At 43.6% G+C, this 25861-nt stretch overlaps 1 protein-coding gene across 1 annotated transcript in view; it reads left to right on the forward strand.

Annotated features, from left to right (window-relative positions):
- Nucleotides 1-17181, forward strand: part of TEKT4 (tektin 4) — a 22524-nt gene extending 5343 nt beyond the window's left edge. Inside the window, exons 3-6 of the mRNA XM_070955066.1 lie at nucleotides 6075-6218; nucleotides 6475-6697; nucleotides 9956-10110; nucleotides 16848-17181. Of these exons, the coding sequence (XP_070811167.1) occupies nucleotides 6075-6218; nucleotides 6475-6697; nucleotides 9956-10110; nucleotides 16848-17064 (739 nt within the window). The 3' untranslated portion in view covers nucleotides 17065-17181. The remainder of the gene's footprint in view (nucleotides 1-6074; nucleotides 6219-6474; nucleotides 6698-9955; nucleotides 10111-16847) is intronic.
- The last annotated feature ends 8680 nt before the right edge of the window (nucleotides 17182-25861 follow it).

A 25861-nucleotide genomic window follows, 5' to 3' on the forward strand; every position in this document is an offset into this window, starting at 1 on the left:
TTCATTTGTAAATTACAGATTTTTTTTTTAAAAAAAGTGCAACAACCAAAATAACCTCCTTCCAAGTCCCTGCCAATATTTCCTTGTCTGTGCTTGCACAGCCTGGCAGCTCTTAAATTCTTTACAAAATCCATCCCTGTTTAATTTTTACAGGTGATTATCATGGAGTGATTTGAGAGAGATGATTCCTCAAATTATATTCCAATTATTTTCAATTGCACCCTTGAGATGTTCTTAGCATGACATTACATTCCGTCAAGCTTTCTTATTTTTCAGTTTAAATTGCCAGCAGGTGACACGTAGAACAAGACGTATTCTGTCATGTATCCTGTTTGAAACCTGGTGCTTTTACTGGAAATTCAAAATGTTTTTTTTTAAAAAAAAAACATGGAAAGCTGTTCTGAGATTGATGAATGTTAGGTTTGTGAACGTTTCTAGTTTTCAAATAAGTCTCCCATGAAAGCGAAATAGTGTCACTATTTTGTTAGTATTTTAATATTTTTATTTGGTATATCCATCTATGTAAGTGCAGTACTGTACAAGATTTCCAGAAAATATATAAAAGGTAAAGGTAAAGGTTTCCCTCGCACATAGGTGCTAGTCGTTCCTGACTCTAGGGGGCAGTGCTCATCTCCGTTTCAAAGCCGAAGAGCCAGCGCTGTCCGAAGACGTCTCCGTGGTCATGTGGCCGGCATGACTCAACGCCAAAGGCGCACAGAACGCTGTTCCCTTCCCACCAAAGGTGCTCCCTATTTTTCTACTTGCATTTTTTACCTGCTTTCGAACTGCTAGGTTGGCAGAAGCTGGGACAAGTAACGGGAGCTCACCCCGTCACGCGGCACTAGGGATTTGAACCACTGAACTGCCGACCTTTCGATCAACAAGCTCAGCGTCTTAGCCACTGAGCCACCGTGTCCTGTAGAAAATATAAATAAATAAATAAATAAGAATTCCATTTTTTCAGACAACAATCCTGTGTGGTAGGTTGAGGTGAGAGAGAATGATGGATCGAGAATTTCTGGGTTATTTCCTTGGCTATCTGAGGGTCTCCCTAATCCTCATGTATACAGCTAGTCCTCGATTTACAACATTTAGTTCATTTAGTGACCGTTCAAACTTACAACATCACTGAAAAAAGTGGCTGATGACCATTTTTCACACGACCGTTGCAGTATCCCACAGTCACATGATCAAAATTCAGACCCTTGGCAGCCGACTCATACTTATGACGGTTGCCATGTCCCAGGGTCATGTGATCCCCTTTTGTGACCTTCTGACAAGCAAAGTCAATGGGGAAGCCGGATTCACTTAGCAACCATGGTACTAACTTAACAACTTCAGTGACTCACTTAATAACCATGGCACAAAAGATCGTAAAATCAGGCGAAGCTCCCTTAACACCACTCTCTTACCGGACACTGGTAAGATCTCATATTAAGAATTATCTAGTGGCGATAAAAGCAGCAAAGTGTAATTATTTTGCTGCTCTTATTGGATCATCAGAGATCCGCCTGGCCGCCCTGTTTAGGGTGACCTGCTCCTTGCTCCACCAGGAAGCGCGGGAGGACCCCTTGGAGGGTAGAGCCGAGGACTTTGTACAGTATCTGCATGACAAAATCACTCAGATTCGGGAAGGTCTGGACTCCGACTTGGTAGTTTCAGGGGGGATGACTGAGGCAGGTTTTGAGAATATTATCTGGGATGAGTTTGATCCTGTGACTCCTGACGACGTGGACAGGATTCTGTGTAGACTGAACGTGACCACATGTTTGTTGGACCCGTGTCCCTCCTGGTTAGTGCTGGCTTCTCAGGAGGTGACACGAGGCTGGCTCCAGGAGATTATAAATGCTTCACTGAGTGAGGGTGACTTCCCTGCCGCCTTGAAAGAGGCAGTGGTGAGGCTTCTCCTCAAGAAGCCTTCCCTGGACCCGGCAGTGTTGTCTAATTATCGTCCGGTCTCCAACCTTTGCTTTGTGGTGAAGGTTGTTGAGAGTGTGGTTGTGCGACAGCTCCCCCAGCACCTGGATGAAATAACGTATCTGGATCCATTTCAGTCAGGCTTCAGGCCTGGGTACAGCATGGAAACGGAATTGGTCGCGTTGGTTGATGATCTCTGGAGGGCTCGGGACAGAGGTTGCTCCTCTGTCCTGGTTCTATTAGATCTCTCAGTGGCTTTTGATACCATTGACCATGGTATCATGCTGCACCAGTTGGTAGAGCTAGGGGTGGGGGGCACTGTGTTGCAGTGGTTCTCCTCCTTTCTCTCCAACCGGTTGCAGTCTGTGTTGGCAGGGGGGCAGAGGTCGACCCCGAGGTGCCTCATATGTGGGGTGCTACAAGGGTCGGTCCTCTCGCCCCTTCTGTTCAACATTTATGTAAAGCCGCTGGGCGAGATCATCCGTGGTTTCGGGGTGAAGTACCATCAGTACGCTGACGATACTCAGCTGTACATCTCCACCCCAGACCACCCCAATGATGCCCTTGAAGTGATGTCCCAGTGCCTGGAAGCCGTGAGGATCTGGATGGGGAGAAACAGGCTCAGGCTCAACCCATCCAAGACCGAGTGGCTGTGGTTTCCGACCTCCCGATATAGTCAGTTGGTGCCATCACTGACTATTGGGGGTGAATCGCTGGCCCCCACGGAGAGGGCTTGCAACTTGGGCGTCCTCCTGGATTCACGGCTGTCTTTAGAAGAGCATTTGACGACCGTGACCGGGAGGATTTTCCATCAGGTTCGCCTGATTCACCAGTTGTATCCCTTTCTGGATTGGGACTCCTTACGCACGGTCACTCATGCCCTTGTCACTTCCCGCCTGGACTACTGCAATGCTCTCTACATGGGGCTCTCCTTGAGGAGCACCCGGAGGCTCCAACTGGCGCAGAGTGCGGCTGCGCGGGTGGTTATGGGAGTGACATGGCGTTCCCATGTAACACCTCTCCTGCACAAGCTGCACTGGTTCCCGGTGGTCTTCTGTGTGCGCTTCAAGGTCTTGGTTACCACATTTAGAGCACTCCATGACTTAGGATCTGGTTATCTACGGGACCGCCTGCTGCCACTAGTAGCCTCCCACCAGCCGGTACACTCCCATAGAGAGGGGCTCCTCTGGGTGCCGTCGGCCAAACAATGTTGACTGGTGGCCCCCAGGGGGAGAGCCTTCTCTGTGGGGGCACCTACTATCTGGAATGAGCTCCCCTCGGAGATACAGAGGATCCCGGATCTATGCACCTTCCGCCGCGCTGTGAAGACCTTTTTATTCCATCAGGCTGGCCTGGCCTAATTTTTCCCTTTTTCCCTTTTTAATATGCAAATTTTAATTCGTTCTTAATTTATTGGGGTGTTTTAAATCTGTCTTCGGCCAAATTGTTTAATTTGGTTTTATTCTGTTTTTTAAATTGTGTATTTATGTGTTTTTATCTTGTGGCTGTTCACCGCCCTGAGTCCTTCGGGAGTAGGGCGGTATATAAATCAAATAAACTAAACTAAACTATTAATAAATGTTTCGCTTAGCAACAGAAATTTTGGGTTCAATTGTGGTCGTAAGTCAAGGACTGCCTGTATTTAGGGGCATCAAAAATTGTTCCTGTTCTGACTTGGTGCCATTATTCCCTGGAGGCCATCCTCTGATGAGAACGAGGCTAAAAGAAAACAGATTGGTAAACGGACTTTTACCTATGAAATCAAAACATATTGTGCAAACCATTGTGCTTCAGAGGGAAATTTACTTTTTAACATTTATTTTATCCACCATATTTAAGTAATGCCCGTCTCCCTCATTAGAAGGACTCTGGTTGACAGGAACCTCTCCAGATCAAATCATCATAAAAAAAATATACGACTGTGCAGACATGGACAGATTATCTATGGAAATGAAGGAGAGGGAGGAGGACACCGAGTACTATTTAATATGGAATAAATGGTATTCCCGGCTGGAGAGTAAACATAAAATTTAAGGGATGTTTTTGTTATGAGATCGAATTGTAAATAGAAACCAAGATAATTTAAATAAAGATGTAAGTTTAAGATAGAAGATATTTAGAAGCAGAATTTGTGTAAAGAGGTTAAATAGGTTAGAGATACCGATGCAGAAAAGTTGTTATTAGTATTGAAATTTTGTTTTTGGTTGTTTATATCTTTTGTTTTGTGTGTGTATGTGTTTTTTTCTTGTTTTTTTTTTTGTGTGTATTGTGTTTCTTTTTGTACTGCGTATTTTAATCTTTGGAAATTTAATATTTTCATAAAAGAAGGACTCTGGTTGGGGTGCAATAAAATATCAAAAGCATAAAAACAGTATGTAGCATTTAAAGAGGCAAAGGAACATTTGAAATTAATTAATAGCTGGCGGGGGTCCAGGAGAAGAGCCTTTTCTGCTGTGGCCTCTGACCTCTGGAATAGTCTCCCATTGGGGGAGACATCTGCCCCCCCCCTTTGGCCTTCCGGAAGAGTCTAGGAACCTGGTTGTGTTGCTTAGCCTGGGGGGATGTGACGGGGTAGAGAAGATTTTCATCCCAGGCTGCCCATCATCTTGGTGTTTCATTTTTAACTATTATAATTTTAATTTTTTTTTAAACAGATAAGATAAGGTAAGAAGTCCCAAAAGGTGTTTTTTTTTTTTTTTTTCTTCAAGAGGCAACTGGACTTTCTGGTTTTTCTTTGAAGACGTTTCGCTTCTCATCCGAGAAGCTTCTTCCGCTCTGGCTGGATGGTGGGGAATGGAAGGATTTATAAATTCCCCAACCTCCAGTCAGAACTGAAGAAGCTTCTCGGATGAGAAGCGAAACGTCTTCAAAGAAAAACCAGAAAGTCCAGTTGCCTCCTGAAAAAGCATCTTTGGGACAACCGTGACCTGGAGGATGGAGAATCTCCATAGAGATAAGGTAAGAAGATAACCGTTATTGTCACTTTTTTTTCACTGAACACACCGGCACATATTTTTTTATTATAGAAGTTTTTTAATTTTATAAACAAACAAACATACAATACAATACATAATCAATCATTTAGTGCAGGGGTGGGCAATTGTGGCTCTTTTACAACCTGTGGACTTCAACTCCCAGAATTCCTGTCTCAGGAATTCTGGGAGTTGAAGTCCACAGGTTGTAAAAGAGCCATAATTGCCCACCCCTGATGTAGTGTATCATCTGAGTACATCTTTTGTGTCTTCTTACTCCTCCTATATTTATCATATCTTAATATGATCATTTCATTTATTATAACATTTCTCCCACATTTCTTACTTTTCTATTTATCTATCTCCTTTCTCCTTGCCCTGTATCAGGGGCCTGCAACCTTAAATACTCAAAGAGACATTTGGACCGTTTTCCACAAAAAAGAAAACACCAGGAGCCACAAAATCTGGGTGGGCGTGGCTAACTCAATGTTACTTACTTTCACCAGTCACATGACCCTCCCTAGCCACGCCTACCCAGCCGGTCATTAGGGTAGAGAACCAGTTGTTAAAAAACACCGGGAAGCACAAAATCCTCTCCCTCCCTCCCTCTCTGTATCTCTCTCTGTCTCTCTCTCCCCCTCTCTCTGTAGCTCTCTGTCTCTGCCCTGGCCGCTTCTCCATCCCCCGCCGTTGCCCTTAGCTTCTCAGGCCAGGAGAGGAGTGACTGGGAGGGGAGGGCCAGCCAGTGGTGGGATCACCTGACAGGGAGCCACAGCAGAGGGTCCAAAGAGCCGCATGCTGCTCCGGAGCCGCAGGTTGCTGACCCCTGCCCTGTATATATATATATATATATATATATATATATCTTCTCTAACCAATGATAAAATTGCCCTCATATCTTAAAGTACTCCGATTCTTCTCTTTCTTTAATTGTCAAAGTCAATCTATTTATTCCTGCACAATCCAACATTTTCTTAATTACTTCTCCCTCTGTAGGGATTTTCTCTGCTTTCCATCTTTGACACCAGCACATATTAAAAAAATGAAATTCTGAGGCCTTGAAGGAAAAAAAAACCCACACGTTTTTACGCCTTCACGGAAGGCCAGCAAAAGGGGGGTGGGGCTCATCTCACCTCAATTTCAACGAAGGTTGGCACTAAACTTTGTGGTCCCTCACCTCTCCAGGTTAAATCGGGACCACAAGCAGGTCTGCGAAATGGATTGGTCGGACAAGGTGGAAACCTACAACATCGATGAGAAATGTGGGCGGTACAGCAACCAGAGCACCAACATTCAGTTCCATCCCAGCTCCTCCAAGTTTGAGGACAGGTGAGACAAAGTCCTAGTTGGGGATGAACTAAGGTCACCAAGGATTGCATAGTTGGGCGAAACCATCTGGTTCCTGATTCTCCTGGAAGGTCCACCTTTCTCCACACTCTACTGTCACATTTCTTACATTTCTTTTGAGATGGGTTCCATATGAATGAAGACTGCCCTGTAAATTTTGGCCACAGGTTAAGGTTCTGGCCATACGATTTACATCCTTTCCCCTCTGCCCCCACCCTCGTCTGTATCTTCCCTGCAGTGCTTCCACCCCAGAGACGTGGGCCAAGCACAGCCATGACAACATCTACAGGGCTGAGCGAGAAAGGCTGGCTTCCATCAATCTCCGTGCCCTGGTTGACAACATCCTCCATGACACAGCTGAGGATCTGCGCATGCAGTTTGACGTGGTGAACCAGGCCTTTGCCAAGCGCTGTGAGGAGCTGGAGGATGCCAAGCACAAGATGGAGCACAGTTTACAAAAAGTATGGGCCCACCTCCTCTAGTTCTCCCACTGGGGTCTATGACAATTCATCATGGCCAATTTACCACGGCCAGCTCGCCACGGCTAACTCACCATGGCCAACTCAACAAGACTAACTCGCCATGGCCAACTCAACAAGACTAACTCACCATGGCCAACTTCACAAGACTAATTCACCATGGCCAACTCAACAAGACTAACTCACCATGGCCAACTCAACAAGACTAACTTACCATGGCCAACTTGCTGCAGGACAACTTGCCACGGCCATCACGTGACAGAACAGCTCGCCACCGGACAAGAGCTACACTCATACCCAGAAAAATACGGCATCCTTCACTTAATCCTTCAGGGAAAGATTGAAGGCAAATGAGGTCCAGGCAGAAGAAGAACATCATGGCTTCAAAATCTAAGGGACAAAACTCACCAGCACTTTTTTTGTGCGGCTGTTGATAAAAATAGGATTGCCAACATGATCGCCAATGTCCGATGAGGGATAGGGAAGAAGAAGAAGAAGAAGAAGAAGAAGAAGAAGAAGAAGAAGAAGAAGAAGAAGAAGAAGAAGAAGAAGAAGAAGAAGAAGAAGAAGAAGAAGAAGAAGAAAGAAAGGATGCAAAAGGAGGGACAGAATGAAATGTGAATGGCAAAAATTAAAATCATTTTTATTTATTTTAAATAATTAAATAGAATTGTTAAATTGTCCCGCAAGCGAGTTGTCCCATGATAAGTTGGCCATGATGAGTTGGCCGCAGAAAGTTGGCCATGATGAGTTGTCCCATTCCCCTCCCACTGTGGAGGAGCTGACCGCAATGGTGATGCTTGAAGTCCAGCTCTTGAGAAAACATGGGAACAGCTTTTAAAAGATGGGGAGGAGAATTTTGGTTAAAGCCCAGTGGTGGGATTCAGCCAGTTCACACCTATTTGGGAGAACCGGTTGTTAACCTTCTAAGCAGTTCGGGGAACCGGTTGTTGGAAGAAATCTCCTTTTGTTTTTTTCCACTTTACAGGGCTAATCCTGTAAGGAAGGCAGGAAGGAAACATTCTGCTGTTGTTTCTAGCCTAATCTTTATTGCCCTGCTTACAGAAACTGCCTCTCTGGTTAACCCTTATTACATTGTAACAGCTAAGGCGAAGCGCCCATCGACGTGAGTGGCATTGAGTTGGCCATGCCCACATGGTCACATGACCACTGAGCCACGCCTACCCAGCTAGTCATTAGGGCAGAGAACCGGTTGTTAAATTATTTGAATCCCACCACTGTTAAAGCCCATAAACATTTTTGGGGGTGGGGTGGGAAAGGATCATGTGTTTGTGAGAAGTAGCCTCAGAGGATGAAAACAAGGAGGGTTGATCTCAATCCTCCTTTGTACAGCAAATTCAGTTGATCTTCAGCTTCGGGCTTTAGAAGGAACCTGGTCTGTTGCAGCTACCGAACAAGACGTGTCTGCTGCAGGTTAAGGATGAGACTATTCCAATGTCTTTTGGTAAAAGCCCAGTTGGTCCAAAGAGGGCGGACGATTTAGCACCAGAAGGATATTGCTCTTAGTGGTGGGATTAGTGCAACTTTTGGTATAATACTACAGTAAAAGTGTCCAGAGCTGTTTCGCTTACTGTTAAGAGCAAATCCAAACTTCTGCTGGTAGCTTAAAAAAAAAAAAATACTTGTTTGTTATTATGACATCAAGTTGTTTTTCGTGGGCTCGATTCTTCTCACCTGGTGCAGAATTTAATCAACAGCAGCCCTTTGCTACATCCAAACTCTACTGAAGTTTTCCTTGAAACATCTCAGCACAGCTTACCTTCTAGAACAGGGGTCAAAGAGCCATTTGGACCCATTTCCCACAGAAAAGAAAACACCGGGAGCCACAAAACCCTTTTGACATCTAAAATGAAGATAACGCTGCATATATTGTTTTTTTACCTTTATGCTATGTATAAAAAAAACTATAGTGTGTTGCATTTATGTAAGCAATGAACTGCTACAGAGAAAACAATTTTTTATTTCTGCATGCAACAAAAACATTTTGAACTAAAAAAAAAAAAGATGGGTTGAAAAGCTCAATAAATTGCATGCTGGCGGGTGTCGCACATTGGCGGTTGTGACGCATATTTTGAGTGACAGGGAGCCACAGCAGAGGGATGAAAGAGCCACATGCGGCTCCAGAGCCACAGGTTGCTGACCCCTGTTCTAGAATATTTGCAACATGATTTCGCATGATTTCGCAGATTTGCAGATGATACTAAACTGGGAGGAATAGCTAACACCCCAGAAGGCAAGCTCAGGATCCAAAAAGATCTTGACAGTCTTGAACACTGGGCCCTATCCAACAACATGAAATTTAATGTGGAGAAAAGCAAAGTTTTATACCTAGGACAAAACCCAAAGGTACAAGTACAGATTAGGTGAAACCTGGCTCAAAAACAGTAACTGTGAGAGGGACCTGGAGTCCTAGTGGACGATGGCTTAAACATGAGCCACCAGTGTGCGGCAACAGCCAAAAGAGCTAATACAATCCTTGGTTGTATAAACAGAGGCACACAATCAAAATCATGTGAACAGTATTAGTACTGCTTTATAAAGCCTTAGTAAGACCACACCTGGAATATCAAATAGTTTTGGTCACCACATTACAAAAAAGATGTAAAGCATGCAGAGAAGAGCAACAAGATGATGGGGGGACTGGAGGCTCAAACATATGAAGAACGGTTGCAGGAACTGGGCCTGGCTAGTCTAGTGAAGAGAAGGACCAGGGGAGACAGGATAGCAGTCTTCCAATATTTGAGGGGCTGCCAGAGAGAGGAGGGGGTCAAGCTATTTTCCAAAGCACCAAAAAGAAAGATGAGAAACAATGGATGGAAGCTAACAAAGGAGAGAAGCAAGCTAGAACTAAGGAGAAACTTCCTAACAGTGAGGACCATTAACCAGCGGAATTTGTGAACTCCAGAAGTTGTGGATGTTCAATCATTGGAGGTTTTCAAGAAGAGATTGGACAACCATTTGTCTGAAATAATATAGGGTCTCCTGCTTGAGCCGGGGGTTGGACTAGAAGACCTCCAAGGTATCTTCTAACTCTATTCTGATTGATTGATGGAATATCTTCTTGGAAATAATTGAATCTTAACCTCCACATATCTTGATTCAATTCATTGCAAATTGTGGTCGATCCATACACAATTGATGATCAGTTACTGTTTGTTTGTTTGTTTGTTTGTTTGTTTGTTTGTTTATGCCACTATCTTTCATATCCTCTTTGAACAGACCCTCCAGGAGATTGGGCACCAAGAGCACAACATTGAGGCCCTGAAGCAAGCGATTAAGGATAAAGAAACACCCCTCAAAGTAGCCCAAACAAGGCTGTATGATCGCTCCTTTAGGCCCAACATCGATCTCTGCAGAGACACTGCACAGTTCAGGTAAGTCACTAGGCAGTATATTAATTTAAAGATAATGATGATGATAATGTACAATAAATCACTGTTTCTCAACCTGAGTGGTGCGGTGGCCTAGAGGTGGAGCTCTCGCCTCACAATCAGGAGGCTGTGAGTTCGATCCTAGGTAGAGGCAGATATTTCTCTCTCTGGGCACAATGAGAATATATCTGCTGAACAAAACTCCGCATTGGCAACAGGAAGGGCAACAGGAACACTCTTCTAGCTCCATTCAGTTGCCCAGACTCCACCCCCGCAAGGGATTATGGGGTCATTAAATGATGATCACCGTTTCTCAACCTCAGCAACCTCAAGATATATGGATCTCAACTCCCAGCACACTGGCAGAGGAATTCTTGGAATTGTAGTCCACCCATTTTAAAGTTGCCGAGGTAAAGAAATTCTGATGGAAGTGGTGGTTGAGCTACTCACCCACTAAACGAAGAATAAAGATTCCCAATCTTCTGGTCTTGTTGGGTAAGGATGGTGCTTCCAGGTGGCATGTTGAAGTTGGTAGAAGGGGGTATCTGCAGGGTGTGATCCAAAAAATCGAGATGAGAGCCTTGAGTGTTGATGACAGATTACAGCCAAATAAAGCTAATCTGGGTAGTGTTTTCTGAGCTATTGTTTACTTATATGGCATTTACAACAATGGTGGGTTCTAATCAGTTTTACCACCGGTTCGCATCATGCACACGCTTTTTGTGCGCTCGCCGTGCTTCGCGCAAGCGCATTGAGTAAAAAAACAGCTGAGGCATGGCAATCCATTCTGCCGTGCCTTACAGCTGACCTAAAAACAAAAGAAATAAAGGTAGGTATAGGGCGGGGGCGGGGGCGGGGGGAGACGGCCGGCCCAACTGACGTTCAGAGCAAACCGGTTCGCTCTCCTATCAAGATTTCCACTACTGGCTCTCCCGAACCACTGATTTACAATGAAATATTTAACAATTTTGGTAAAGGTAATTTGGTTTAATTAGCAATTCTGGCACGTTTTCAGCCTCAATTTTCTTGCAATTGTTCTAATATTTTCTAAATAAACTCAATCTGGAGTCTTGAATATATTTATTTAGAAATGAACACCAGGGACTTCTCTAGGTTATGAATAGTTTCCTGCATTTATAGTTGAAAAGGGATCCAAACTTCTTCGGTCAGCACAGAAAGAATGAAGCAGATGTATATTGCTTTTTAAAAACACTTTGGGGGGGGGGGGAAATGGGCAGTTTATTTCTTTATTAAACAAATTTGTTTGTCCACTCAACTCTCAGTGATTCTGGGCATCTTATTCAGCGTTATTTCCTCAGTGTGTCTGAATAAACAAAGCAAGAAAAATCCAAAACTACAGGTAGTCCTCAACATATGACCGCAACTGAGCTCAAAATTTCTCTTGGCAAGTGAGACATTTGTTAAGTGAGTTTTGCCCCATTTGATGAACTTTCCTTGCCGTTGTTAAGTGAATCACTGCGGTTGAGAAGTTAGGAGCCTGATAGTTAAGTGAATCTGGCTTTCCCCATAGGCTTTGCTTGTCAGAAGGTCACAAAAGGGGATCACGTGACCTGGAGACACTGCAACGGTCATAAATGTGAACCATTTGCCAAGCCTCTGAATTTTGATCACGTGATCATAGAGATGCTGCAAAGGTCGTAACTGTGAAAACCAGTCATAAGTCGCATTTTTCAGTGCCATTGTAATTTTGAATGGTCACTAAATGAACTGTTGAAGTCGAGGACTACCTGTATACAGATTGTACAGAGTAGCAGAGTTGGAAGGGACCTTGGAGGTCATCTAATCCAGCCCCCTGTTCAAGTAGAAGAACCTATACCCTTGATAGTGAACCTATGGTAGCATGCATAGCCATATCGGTGGGCACGTGAGCTCAGCTCCAGCGCATATGTGTGTGCTGGCCAGCTGATTTTCAGGCCTTCTGGGCCCACCAGAAGTAGGGAAACAGGCTGTTTCCTGCCTCCGGAGGTCCTCAGGGGGTGGTGGGGAAGGCCTGTTTTTCTCTCTCCCCAGGCTCCACAGCCTTTCTAGGAGTCTGGGAAGGGCGAAAAGACCCTCCCCCCACCCCCCCAGAGGCCCTCCGGAGGCCAGAAACAGCCCGTTTGCCAACTTCCAGTCAAAGAAAGGCTGTGGAGCCTGGGGAGAGAGAGAAATGGGCCTACTGGGCCATCGCATGCCAGGACCGGGGGAAGCAGGGTGTGTGTATGTGTAGCGCGCGCATGTGCAGGGCGCATAGAATTATGGGTGTGGGCATGCACATGCGCCCCCCCCGCTCCTGGCACGTGATGACAAAATGTTAGCCATCACTGACCTATATCATTTCAGATACGTGACTGTCTAGTCTCTTCTTCAAAACCTCCAGTGATGGAGCGCCCATGGTTTCTGGAGGCAACTTCTGTTCCACCGGTTAATTGTCCTCACTGTTAGGAAGTTTCTCCTTAATTCCAGGTTGCTTCTCTCTTTGGTTAGTTTCCATCCATTGTTTCTTGTCCTGCCCTCTGGGGCTTTGGAGAATAGATTGACCCCCACTCTTCTTTGTGGCAGCCTCTCAGATACTGGAAGACTGCTATTGTTGTAGACAAAATAACGGACTAGAGCAAGCTCTTCAATGCAGGAAAGAGTTTATTTGCGCAAGGTTCAAACAGTCCAAAGACAAGAAAAGGGTCTGAACGCCGATGGCTTCTTCTGGCCATGTATTTATACAGTTTAAAGGCAAAAGTATTACAGAGAGTGATACATTTCACACGTAGAAGCTACCCTTTAATCTATCTCTAAGAAAGACATAACAGCTCTGTTTCCACAGGCTCAGGCTTTCAGCTCCGGAGCTCAAGACATAATAAAAGAGGAGATAAGAGGCTAAAAGACGCCTCAAGGGCAATAAGAAAGCAGCACCCCTTATCCAGGGATATGCATGACATTTGGGGTATAATAAACATTAAACAACAGGATGTATCTGTTTAGGGTCAGTTTGCCCTTTTACAATTCTGTACCTACGTCAAATACCGTTTGTCAATTCAGCACCTTGGCACGGAAGAGGCACTTCTGCCTTGACCAAAGATTTGGATTTCTAATATTTGAGTTTTATCCCAATATCGAATCTTAGCCTGGCTCACTATCGTGTCCCCTCCTAGTTTTTCTTTTCTTTACCAGACCCAAATCCTGCAGCCGTCCTTCGTATGTTTTAGTGTCCAGGCCTTTGTATTAAGTAGTATTAAGAAGAGGCTCAGTCTGGCCCTTTCCCTGATTCAAGTGGCTGTCCAGTCTCTTTTTCAAAACCCACAACTTCTGAAGGCAAGTCACGGATTAATTGTTCTCACCGTTAGGAAATTTCTCCTTTGTTTTAGGTTGCTTGTACATCTTTCTCAGTGGTGAAATCCAATTTTTTTTACTACTGGTTCTGTGGGCATGGCTTGGTGGGTGTGGCAGGGGAAGGATACTGCAAAATCTCCATTCCCACCCCACTCCAGGGGAAGGATACTGCAAAATCTCCATTCCCACCTCATTCCAGGGGAGGGATACTGCAAAATCTCCATTCCCTCCCCACTCCTGGGGGAAGGATATTGCAAAATCTCCATTCCCACCCCACTCCAGGGGAAGGATACTGCAAAATCCCCATTCCCTCCCCACTCCTGGGGGAAGGATACTACAAAATCCCCATTCCCACCCCACTCTGGGGTCAGCCAGAGGTGGTATTTGGCAGTTCTCCAAATTGCTCAAACTTTCCGCTACCGGTTCTCCAGAACCTGCCAGAACCTGCTGAATAGCACCCCTGATCTTTCTCCTCCACAATACCATAAAATCAAAGGACTGAAATTAATCCCAGGGAGCAGAAATAATCGTTCTTCCAGTTGTTCAGATACAAGTGGAAATTTTTCTTAGAGTGCCAGAATTTCTGAGTCTTACCTCTTTATTCTATAACAAACAGCCATTAAGTTGTGTGCTCTGGCAACTCAGGTTAATTCTGTTCTTAAATGTCAAGACAGAAAATTGGAGACATTTGTCATTTTACTCATCAAATATTACTGTTTTCCTCAATTGCCCCCAAATACTTTGCGTCATTCTGTCCGTACAAATCACAAATGGGTAAAAGTCTCTTGTGGGGTTTTTTTTTTTTTTTGTGAGTGTGTGAGTGAGGAGCAGGGCTTCCTGATTTAATAATAATAATAATTATTATTATTATTTGGAGTCTTCAAATACCAGCGGGAGGGCAGGATGATGTGATATCACAAATTTACAGAGTGAGGATTTGGCTCTTTTAGGTAGCCTTGAGGGATATTAAAGAATGAAATAATTTAACATCCTGGATCTGTAATAGATGAATACCTCCTAACACTCTTTAGTGTCTAGCAGTGTGTCTAACAGCTAACAGTTTGCGGCGGTAGCCAAAAAAGCCAATGCAATACTAAATTGCATTAACAGAGGAATACAATCAAGATCAAGTGAGGTACTAATAGCACTCTATAAAGCCATAATAAGACCACACCGAGAATATTACATCCAGTTTTCGTCACCACACTATAAAAAAGATGTTGAGACTCTGGAAAGAGTGCAGAGAAGAGCAACCAAGATGATGAGGGGACTGGAGGCTAAAACATAAGATGAATGGTTGCAGGAACTGGGCCTGGCTAGTCTAGTGAAGTGAAGGACCAGGGGAGACAGGATAGCCGTCTTCCAATATTTGAGGGGCTGCCACAGAGAGGAATGGGTCGAGCTATTTTCCAAAGCACCCGAAGGCCAGACAAGGAATAATGGATGGAAACTGACCAAAGAGAGATTCCACCTGGAAATAAGGATAAATTTTCTGACAGTGAGAACAATCAACCAGTGGAATAGAAGTTGCTTCCAGAAGTTGTGGGAGCTTCATCCCTGGAAGCTTTCAAGAAGAAACTGGACAGCCATCTGTCAGAAATGGTGTATGGTCTCCTGCTTGGGCAGGGGGTTGGACTGGATGACCTACAAGGTCCCTTCCAACTCTGTTAATCTGTTTGTTTAATCTGTCTATGGAGATTCTCAGTCATCCAGGTCCTGGTTGTCCCAAAGGTGCTTTTTCAAAAGGCAATTGGACTTTCTTTTGAAGACATTTCGCTTCTCATCCAAGAAGCTTCCTCAGTTCTGAGAATGATGAAAAGTGAAATGTCTACACAGAAAAACAAAGCCCAGTTTTCTTTTGAAAAAGCACCTTTGGGCAGTGGTGGGATTCAGCCAGTTCGCACCACTTCAGGAGAACCGGTTGTTAACTTTCTGAGCAGTTTGGTGAACTGGTTGTTGGAAGAAATCATTAGGGCAGAGAACCGGTTGTTAAATTATTTGAATCCCACCACTGCCTTTGGGTCTAAGTCTTGAGGTACATGGATTCAATTTGGACCTTTAAAAAAGATGGAAAAATAGCTTTGTGGGTAGCCATAAGTGGGAAGAGGCTGTATCGGAAAGACCAGCCACAGATTATTCAAGAGAGGCATAGATACAGAGGCTAATAATATTTATTCACCCCAATTAAGCTTTTTAATTAGGTGCAATTTTCTAATCTCTTTTTTTTCTCTGGATAAAATCAATTGCTCTGAAAGCACCAGGCTTACCATTCTTATAATCAGCCAGAAAAACATCCGTTTCTCTCTCTTTGAAAATTGAAAAAGCTTTTTTTCTTTTGTTAAATTTGAGAACTTGATTTTTTAGGAAGGAGTATTAGTATAGATTATAAACCTTTCTAATGTAATTCATTCATGTTTGTTAATTTATTTAAAAGATTTATATGGCTGCCCATCTCATCTATAAATTATTAAAATGATTTCTGTAAAAGACACGAAAACCTGTCTATATACAACATGTTACTCTCATTTCTGTAACGTTTAAACTGGATTTAAACTATAACTTGTTGTTTGTATCTTGTGATTTAGGTTGATTGCTTTTATTTAGTATCCTATTATGATTTATGTTAATTGCTTATTTCAGAGCTGTCAAACTCGCAGCCCACGGCCAGAGGCCGTATTCGTCATGCGCTGGCCACGCCCACACCCAGTTTAGCAAAGGGGGGAAAAGTTGCGATATGTCATGTGATGATGCCGTGATTATCCGAGTTTGATACCCTGGCTTATTTAGTATCCTGTGACTATGACTGAGTGTTGTATCTTATGATTTATGATGATTGTATTCAGGGGTGGGCTTCAAAAATTTTAGCAAGGGGTTCTCTGCTGGGTGGGCGTGGCCATGGTAGGCATGGCGTAGTCGGCCTCCTGCACCACAGTGGGGAGGTGGTGGTTTTGCCCTCCCCGGGCTCCGGAGGCTTTCTTCGAGCCATCCAGGAGTGGGATTTGGGGGTTCTCCGAACTGCACAGGATCTTAGTTAGAGGTTCTCCTGAACCCCTGTGAACCCCCAGCAGCTCACCCCTGATCGTATTTTATGATTATGATCATGATTTATCACTTGCTGCTTGTATGTACACTGAGAGCTTCTGCACCGGAGACAAATTCCTTGTGTGTCCAACCACACTTGGCCGACAAAGAATTATCTTATTCTCTTATTATTTTTGAGACCGCTGTGAGACAGATCCATTTGCTCATAGAGTATGGTTTAGCAAAATCTGCATTCCTGTTTTAGATGTATTGATAAACATTTCCGAGAAAATGTTATCTCCAGGCCAGTTTCACCCCCAGCTTCTCATTCTCTACGGGGAGGTCTCAATCTACCACCACCAACATGCTCCCCTCTTTTGTCCTCCATTCAGGCTCATCAGCGAAGTGGAAGAACTGACTGAATCCATTGACTCTCTCAAAAAGAAGCTTCTGGAATCTGAGCAAAGCCTCCGCAACCTGGAGGACAGCCGGATGCATCTGGAGAAGGAGATCGCCGTGAAAACCAATAGCCTTTTTATCGACCGTCAGAAATGCATGGCCCATCGTACCAAATACCCAACTATCTTGAAACTGGCAGGATATCAGTAGGATGTTGTCACTGGAAGTGAAGGGAGCAATCAATTTTGGTCTCCAAAAGCTCTACTTTCCTAGAAATGTTGTTCGTGGCTTGAAAGTGCCATTCTTTAGTCTTGTAAATGCTTAACCCTTTCTGGGATAAATTAAAATATAGAATTGTTATAGAAGATAGTTGGTTGCTGCAAGTTTTATTTATTTATTTAACACAGTATTTCTCAACCTGGACCGGTTTCTGAGGCGTGGACTTCAACTCCCAGAATTCCCCAGCTACTAAGCTACTGGCTGGGGAATTCTGGGAGTTGAAGTCCACACCTCGGAAACTGGTCCAGGTTTGAGAAACATTGATATAACTGATTCATATAGCCACCTCTCTCACTTTTACATGATTCTAGACGGCTAACAATAATACACAGTACATGCAATGCACAATCTGAAATAAAAACAAAAGACATAGCAATTGGATATTGTCCCTCCAACCTTCTACCCAGCCAAGAGATAGGCTCTATCTATCCCATGCCCAGGGCCCCAGACTTGTTCACGGTGTTCCTAAAGTTCTGAAACAAAGATGTGTAAACTGTAAAGATGCAGCTTACATATCCTATTCATTACCAGCTGGTCTTAAGTCATTGTATTTCAAATTATTATTCTGGTTTCCATAGTTGAGTAGCTGTTTCTATGGAGTTTCAGAGTGGCAAAGCAGGTAACACCTCTGACCCTGTCCATCAGCCCAGAGCTGGGTGAATTTGGGGATCCCTAGTGATCCATCTTGATTACTGTATTTTTCGGACTATAAGACGCACCGGTATATAAGACGCACCAAGGTTTCGAAGAGGTAAGTAAGAAAAAAAAAGTTTTGTCCTCCCCCAGCCCCCAGGAGCACTCTGTAGGCCTCCCAAACCCTCTGCGTGCCTCATTTTTCGCAAAAATGGGGGCGTTTTTGCCTTCCCCCAGCCCCTAGGAGCACTCTGCAGGCTTCCCAAACTCTCTGTACGCCCTGTTTTTTGCAAAAACAGGTGAAAAATGAGTCATTTTTTGCCCGTTTTTGTGAAAAATGAGGTGTGCAGAGGGTTTGGGAGGCCTGCAGAGTGCTCCTGGGGGCTGGGGTAGGGCAAAACCACCCCTGTTTTTACAAAAATCGGGCAAAAAATGGGCCTGTTTTTCGCAAAAATGGAACGAGTAGGGCTGGCCTTCGGGAGGCCAAAAATGGCTGTATTCGGTGTATAAGACGCACCAACATTTCCACCCTCTTTTAGGGGGGAAAAAGGTGTGTTTTATACTCTGAAAAATACAGTAGTGATTTGTTGTAGGAAAAATGACGGACTAGAACAAGCTCTTCAGTGCAGGAAAGGGTTTTTATTTGCGCAAGGTTCAAACAGTCCGAAGACCACGAAAAAGGTCTGAACGCCGATGGCTTCTTCTGGCCATGTATTTATACAGTTTAAAGGCAAAAGTATTACAGAGAGTGATGCATTTCACACGTAGAAGCTACCCTTTAATCTATCTCTAAGAAAGACATAACAGCCCTGTTTCCACAGGCTCAGGCTTTCAGCTCCGGAGCTCAAGACATAATAAAAGAGGAGATAAGAGGCTAAAAGACGCCTCAAGGGCAATAAGAAAGCAGCACCCCTTATCCAGGGATATGCATGACATTTGGGGTATAATAAACATTAAACAACAGGATGTATCTGTTTAGGGTCAGTTTGCCCTTTTACAATTCTGTACCTACGTCAAATACCGTTTGTCAATTCAGCACCTTGGCACGGAAGAGGCACTTCTGCCTTGACCAAAGATTTGGATTTCTAATATTTGAGTTTTATCCCAATATCGAATCTTAGCCTGGCTCATACCCCCCTTTGTGACTCATCTGTTTATCCAGACGAGTCACACCATAGGTCCTCTTCCTGCTGGAGCCGTTTGTAATCCCACATAGCCATCACCTGAGCAGTTGTCTTACGTTCCACCAGCAAGGATAGACTTTTAGAGATAGTTTTAACAAACAGAGGTAAAATACACGGGAGAAAAATACACCCTGCAGCTATTAATCCTACCAGGCCAAAAATGGCCTGCAGGCCAGGTAACTTTGGCCACCATCCTGAAAACATATCCTGTAAATTAAGACCTTTCCAAGTCTGGACTGGCACATGAGCTATTTTAACCATTTTGTCTGTTATTTCCTTAATAACCTTTCCGCTTTCATCAACTTCTATACAGCAGTTAGTCAAATTAAACTTTCCACATACCCCTCCTTCCTTGGCTAACAAATAATCTAAAGCTAATCTATTCTGCATAATATATGTCCTTGATTTGACACTCCCCCTAGCTAATTGAGTAAGACCTTTTACAGTTTCGTTGGTGATGATTTCAACCACAGCTTGCAGATGAATTAAACGGTTCAGAATGTATATAGGGGTCCGATAGCCATACATGCCATCTTCCGCCCATGTAGCTGGTCCATAAACCTCAATAATTCGCTCCGCAGGCCATTCCTCACTTCCCCAACTACGTTGGTTACCTCCGACCCTAACTTCTCCTATTGCAGATGTGTCTACCTGTCGTCTTTGTCTTCATATACCTCATCATATACCGGGACACCTAACACCTGTCGGGTTTTAAGGGGAAGCAAAAAGAATCCAGGCCTAATTAGTCCCAGGACACAGGCTCCACACCAAGATTTAGGTAGGACCCCATATGCCATCTTACCACGTATCCAGTATAGCCCATCAGGAGCCAGCCATTCAAGGGTCTGATTATCTGGATCCTTTAAAAAGGATAACCCGTTTACTTTAAACAGGGCCATTTCATCAGTTCCCTCTGTGGCATTAGCTCCTGACCACCATACCTTACTTTCCCATTTTCCTGTACATATGAGGTTTCCCACCTGGGACAATTTTTCTCTGAAAACGAACATTCCCTACCAAACTAGTAGTCAAGGTCCAGTCTGCATCCTTACCCTTATTATATGACAGATTACCTTTCTGATCCATTTCTAATATTTTGGAATAATTTAATTCCTTGAGCTTCCCATGGCCATTTTTCTCCCATGTTAGTTCCTCCACAAACAAAACAATTCGATACATTCAGGGTATGGGCTATGTCTTCGGCCAATTTGACAAAGGTATTTGTTACATGACTAGGAATTTCAGGTACATTCAGCTTTTCCCTTTTCAGATAATATTACAAGGGGACTTCTTCAGAATTTATTACCAAATAATGTACTAGCACCTCCTCTATAATTTTCACGTCCCACTCTACCTTACAGCTTATACATAAAACACAATCAATACCGTGAGTGCAACAACAACACTCACACCCACAATTACAAAACCAACACATTTAAAGAAAATTCTCTTTTCTGTTCTTTTGCATCAAAAGGCAGCTTCCAGGGTGTCCTAAGCAGGGACTTCTTTCATCTGTAAGAGGTTCACACTCCGCAGCCGGTTGGGGAAATATCAGGAATCGGAACGACTGAGAAATCAAATGGGCCCTGGTTGTCCATAAAACCATTGCTTATATCTGTAAAACACAATAATCAATAAAGCTACTACCCCAATTACTCAAAGTGCCCACACCCAATTTTCCTCCCACATGGATCCGCAATGATCTTCAATCTCTTGTCAGGATCCAAGTTCCGGACTAATTCAAGAGAGCAGGTGCTCCATCCTCTTTTTAGCTTACAGCGGGTTACATCAGCAGATATACATCAAGGTAACCTATATATAAAATACAAAAGCTTTCTTTAAGCACATTCAAATGTCAGTTTCGTTGGATGTTGTTTGTCCACGGACACTTTCCAGCCGGTGTCAGCTGCTGCCTTGACTCATGTCCGATGGATCCATGATTTTGATTCTGCAATCTTAATAGCAAGTGGAGAAGTCATAATACCAATAACAGCTCCCTTCCATCTTCCACTTGGTCCCCAGGTTCAAATGAGTGACATTAAATTACTAATCTAGGGGGTACTTATTCCATCACATATTGTTGGAATCTCCCAATTTGCTTATTAAATTTTTGTACCATCTCCATATTCCAACCCCCCCCCCCCTTTACGACCTAAATCAGGCCACCTAACATACATATTTACCTTATTTTACCATATTTACATGATCGGGTGGAATAAACCTCCAATACCTGTAAACAATCATGCTCAGAAACAGACTCCATAGGCAACAAAGGTGCTGGATTTAATCGGTTAGACACCACCAGACACACCTGTGGATTCTCACTCCTAATTGCCTGATATTTTGTCAGCCTTTGCCCACTAATCCACAAATGTCCCTTAGTATCCAACACAGACTGCTCCTCATGAGGGGAGTGCATGAGTATAGGACAAGAAAAAGTAAGTTTATTACAATTCTGAATCAATTCTGCACTTGCAGCCAGCACCTTCAAACAGTGGGGCCAGCTTTTTGGGCCCCCCCTCCAATTATTTTGACAAATAGGCTCCAGAAAATTCGATAAAGCCAGAGCTTTTCCTGTTCCCCCTCCCCATCCAATTACAGCAAAAGCTAGCTAGTCCTAAAAAGCTTCTCAGTTGTCTTTTTGTTCGGGGTTCTGCCAGGTTCCGGGTTCGAGTCCCGGCGGAGTCGCCAGCTGTTGTAGGAAAAATGACGGACTAGAACATGATAAAGGTTGAAGCGTTCATGGAGGGAGATAATCTAGACCAGTTTCCTACACAGTGCAGGAAATAAAAGTGAGATATAGATGTAACAACTAAGTCACACAAAAATGGATTGTTGTTAGGCTGTTGGTTTGAGCGCCGAGCTTGGCAATTTGGTTTTGAACGTTTCATCACCATTCGAGGAGACATCGTCAATTTGCTTTGAGTTGTGCTTGTCTGTCAGAACACAGACGAGTTAAATATCTTTTTATGAGATGCAAATTAGTCTGAATGTTGTTTGTTTGGATATTTCTGAGTCATGGTCTGATTTCGGACTGTTTGATTGGCTGGCTGCTGTTGTTGAGCTGTAGTGAAGTACCATTTGTGTGATGCAGATTAGGATTAGAGTTGTTATCTGGGTGCTTCTGAGTCATGGTCTGGTTTCAGCTTGTTTGATAATTTGAGTGGCTGGCTGTTGTTGATGAGACGTGGTCCGATTTCTTGTGAGTCACTGCGTTATAATTTTGTTGCTGCGTAGTGGGGTGTCTGTTCATTTTCAATGCTACCTTCGGGATCGTGGTTGATGCAGTTCTTTCGTTCTCGGCGATTGGTAGAGTGGCTCGATGTCTGTTTATTGACTTATTGGTGGAAAATATCCAAACAAACAACATTCAGACCAATTTGCATCTCATAAAAAGGGATTTAGAGGCCTGTGTTCTGACAGACGAGCACAACTCAAAGCGCACGGACGATGTCTCCTCGAATGTTGACAAAACGTTTGCAACCAAATTGACAAGCCTGGACCTCAAACCAACAGCCTACCTACCAACCCACGCAACTAATATTCAAACACATTTCATGGATTGTTGTTTTTTTAAAAAATGCAAATCAACTTCATCTTGAGACTAAAAGTAAATGGTGGCAATCTCTGCCTTTTAGATAACCAGGGGAGGGGAGGACAGGGGAGGAAGGGGAGGGCAAGGGAAGGGAGGGAGGGTCTAGCAGCTCTTTCTTCAAAAACATCGTTATACCTCTATTGAACCTGCTAATCTTTCCTGTTTTTGTTTGCTTGCTTTGTTTTAATTGTTGATGTTGGGAGATACTGTTGTGGCCCATACGCGGCCTGTGCAGCTAGTAGCTGATTCCGACAGTGAGGAGACTGGTGTGGTGCTGTGCCAGCAGCCTGTGCAACTGGCACTCAAGTCGGACAATGAGGAGGCTGGAGAAGATGTGGTGCCAGAGGTGGGGATTTAGCCAGGGCCTTCAGAACCTCCAGAAGCTCCCTTAAGTGAAGAGGACGAAGAGGAGGAGCCTCTTCTCGATGCACGGGCACGCAGAGCTGCCAAAAGGTAGGAGTGGCTCCTCAGGAGGAGGTCTCCTCGAGAGTAAGGCTTGGGGCTAACTGGCCACTCCCTTAGCCTATTTAAGGAGGAACGCCGACTGAAGCAATTTGCAGGGAACAACTTCATTAACATACCTTTGTGTCTTGTCTTGCTTATCTTATCAGCTTCCTACAAATTGCTTCTGGGCATTCTGCCAACCACAGTAAGCTTTCAGTTATTATTCTTTGAATTCTTGGCGGCTGTTAATGCAGTTAATTAACAGCCGTTGTTGTAAAAGACTGGTTTATTTAGTAAACTAAGGTTTGAACGGACTTTGTGCGTGCTGCGTTCTTTGGGGTCCATAGCTGGGGCAGAACAGACACACCTTGAAACATCCGCATCTGCTTATCCCAGATCCTTGGGAAATTTATTATTTTTTTCCTCTTTTTCCTTTTCGGGGTTATATCTTTCAGATCATAAATCTGGTGTGTTAATTTGTATTCGTTTTTATCTTTCTTTTAAAGGTTTTTTAAAACAAAGACTTAAAGGTAGTCTCCGACTTAAAACAGTTCATTTAGTGACCCGTTCAAACGGCACTGTAAAAAGTGATTTATGACCATTTTTCACACTTACGACCATTGCTGCATCATGCATGGTCACGTGATCAAAATTCAGATGCTTGGCAACCGACTCACATTTATGACAGTCGCAATGCCCCTTTTGCAATCTTCCGGCAAGCAAAGTCAATGGAGAAACCAGGTTCACTTAGTAACCGTGTTACTAACTTAACAACCGTAGTGATTCACTTAACAACGGTGGCAAGAAAGGTCATAAAATGGGGCAAAACTCACTTAAGAGAGGTTTTGGTTAGCAACAGAAATGTTGGGCTCAATCGTCGTAAGTTGAGGACTCCCTGTGGTTTAGTTTAACCCAGATTTGCTGATCATATGTGAGGTCCATGAGGTCTGGTGGGCAGAAAAGTGGGATGGAAATGCTGCTTTAAATAAAATCCTTTATTCTCCCCACATTAAGATTGAGGCAATTTCTGTTCAATTTAAACAGTTGAAGCGTTAGAGAGATGCAATGTCTTTTGAGGATTTTCCGATTCAGCAAAGCTGCCGAAGATAATCTACTTTCTAACTTCAATGGCTAGACTTGTATTCATGCGAAAGATATATTGACGCGAACGTCCATCTTTCTGAAATAATGTTACCGTCTTGCCTTAGGGTTCAATAACTATTTTATTAAAGTGTGTAAAGAATGTGGGGTCCTGAAAGTCATCATAATTAGTTCTTCTCTGCATTCTCTTTTCTAAGTAATTTAGGGAAATAGAACCAACCAATTTGTTTTCAGAGCTTCCAAAGTCCTACAGCTAATTTAACCACCAGGCTGCTCCTTGTTATGAATATTTAAGATTTATGCTCTTTTTGTCTGCTCAGAAACCATTTTTTTCAACCATCCATCATCCTCACAGATTGTAGAAGAGGGCACAACAATAAACATAGTGCAGGGATCTGCAACCTTAAATACTCAAAGAGCCATTTGGAACCGTTTCCCACAAAAAAGAAAACACCGGGAGCCACAAAATCTGAGTGGGCATGGTCAACTCGATGTCACTCACTTCCACGAGTCACATGACCCCCCCCTAGCCAGGCCTACCTAGCCGGTCATTAGGGTAGAGAACCAGTTGTTAAAAAACACCGGGAACCACAAAATCTTTTTGACATATCTCTCTCTCCCCCCTCCCTCCCTTCCTCTCTCCCCCCACTCTCCCTCTCTCTCTGTATCTCTCTATATCTCTTTCTCCTCCTCTCTCTGTATCTCTCTGTCTCTGCCCTGGCCGCTTCTCCATCCCCCGCCGTCGCCCTTACCTTATCAGGCCAGGTGAGGAGTGACTGGGATGGGAGGGCCAGCCAGTGGTGGGATCACCTGACAGGGAGCCACAGCAGAGGGTCCAAAGAGCCGCATGTGGCTTCGGAGCCGCAGGTTGCTGACCCCTGACGTAGTGTAATCAATAGTGCAAAAAAACCCAACAACAACCCAACAGAATGTGGTAATAAAGGCAGCAACGCAAATTTGTTTTGAACTTCAACAAAAAAATATTGTTATCCCAATTGAAATTTCTTCCAGTGGGTGTTTCTGAATTTGGGATGTTGCTTCAGAAAAATGCCTGTCCTTGGCAGAGTTACATCAATAATTACATCATCTTTCCCCTTCTGTCCTGGCCACTTTTTACAGAGGCACAATTGAGAGCGTTTTAACAAACTGCATCCCTGTGTGGCTTGGTGGCAGCAGACAGAAAGTCCCTACGGAGAGTGGTGAGGACAGCAGAGAAGATCATGGGAAGCTCATTTCCTGTTATTCAGGATGCTGCTTATAAGCGCTTATGTACTTAGAGCTTGAAGCATTGTGAGAGACCCTACACACCCATTCTACAGCTTGTTTCTGTTGCTCCCCTCTGGGAGGAAATTTCAAATTATTTCTATCAGGACTACTAGATTCTGTAACAGCTTTGTTCCTTAGGCCATCCGTCTGGTAAACTCCCAAAATTCGTTTTTCTCGCCTACATGTATAATCTGAACTAGACTGTGTTGTCTCTTTGTGTCATATAATATATGTGGGCATATACATAATTTTGTATTTATTTATTTATTTATTTATTTATCATGACATGTTTATTTAGTACATATTGGAGGTGGTGACCCTGTGAGAACTGTATGCAACAAAATTTCATTTTAATGTATGCCGATTAGTGTATATTCAAAGTGACAATAAAGTCTATTCTATTCTATTCTATTCTATTCTATTCTATTCTATTCTATTCTATTCTATTCTATTCTATTCTATTCTATTCTATTCCATTCCATTCCATTCCATTCCATTCCATTCC

The sequence above is a fragment of the Pituophis catenifer genome, unplaced genomic scaffold (assembly GCF_029215685.1).
Source record: "Pituophis catenifer annectens isolate HBS135680 unplaced genomic scaffold, rPitCat1.0.hap2 SCAF_16, whole genome shotgun sequence".
NCBI lineage: Eukaryota > Metazoa > Chordata > Lepidosauria > Squamata > Colubridae > Pituophis > Pituophis catenifer.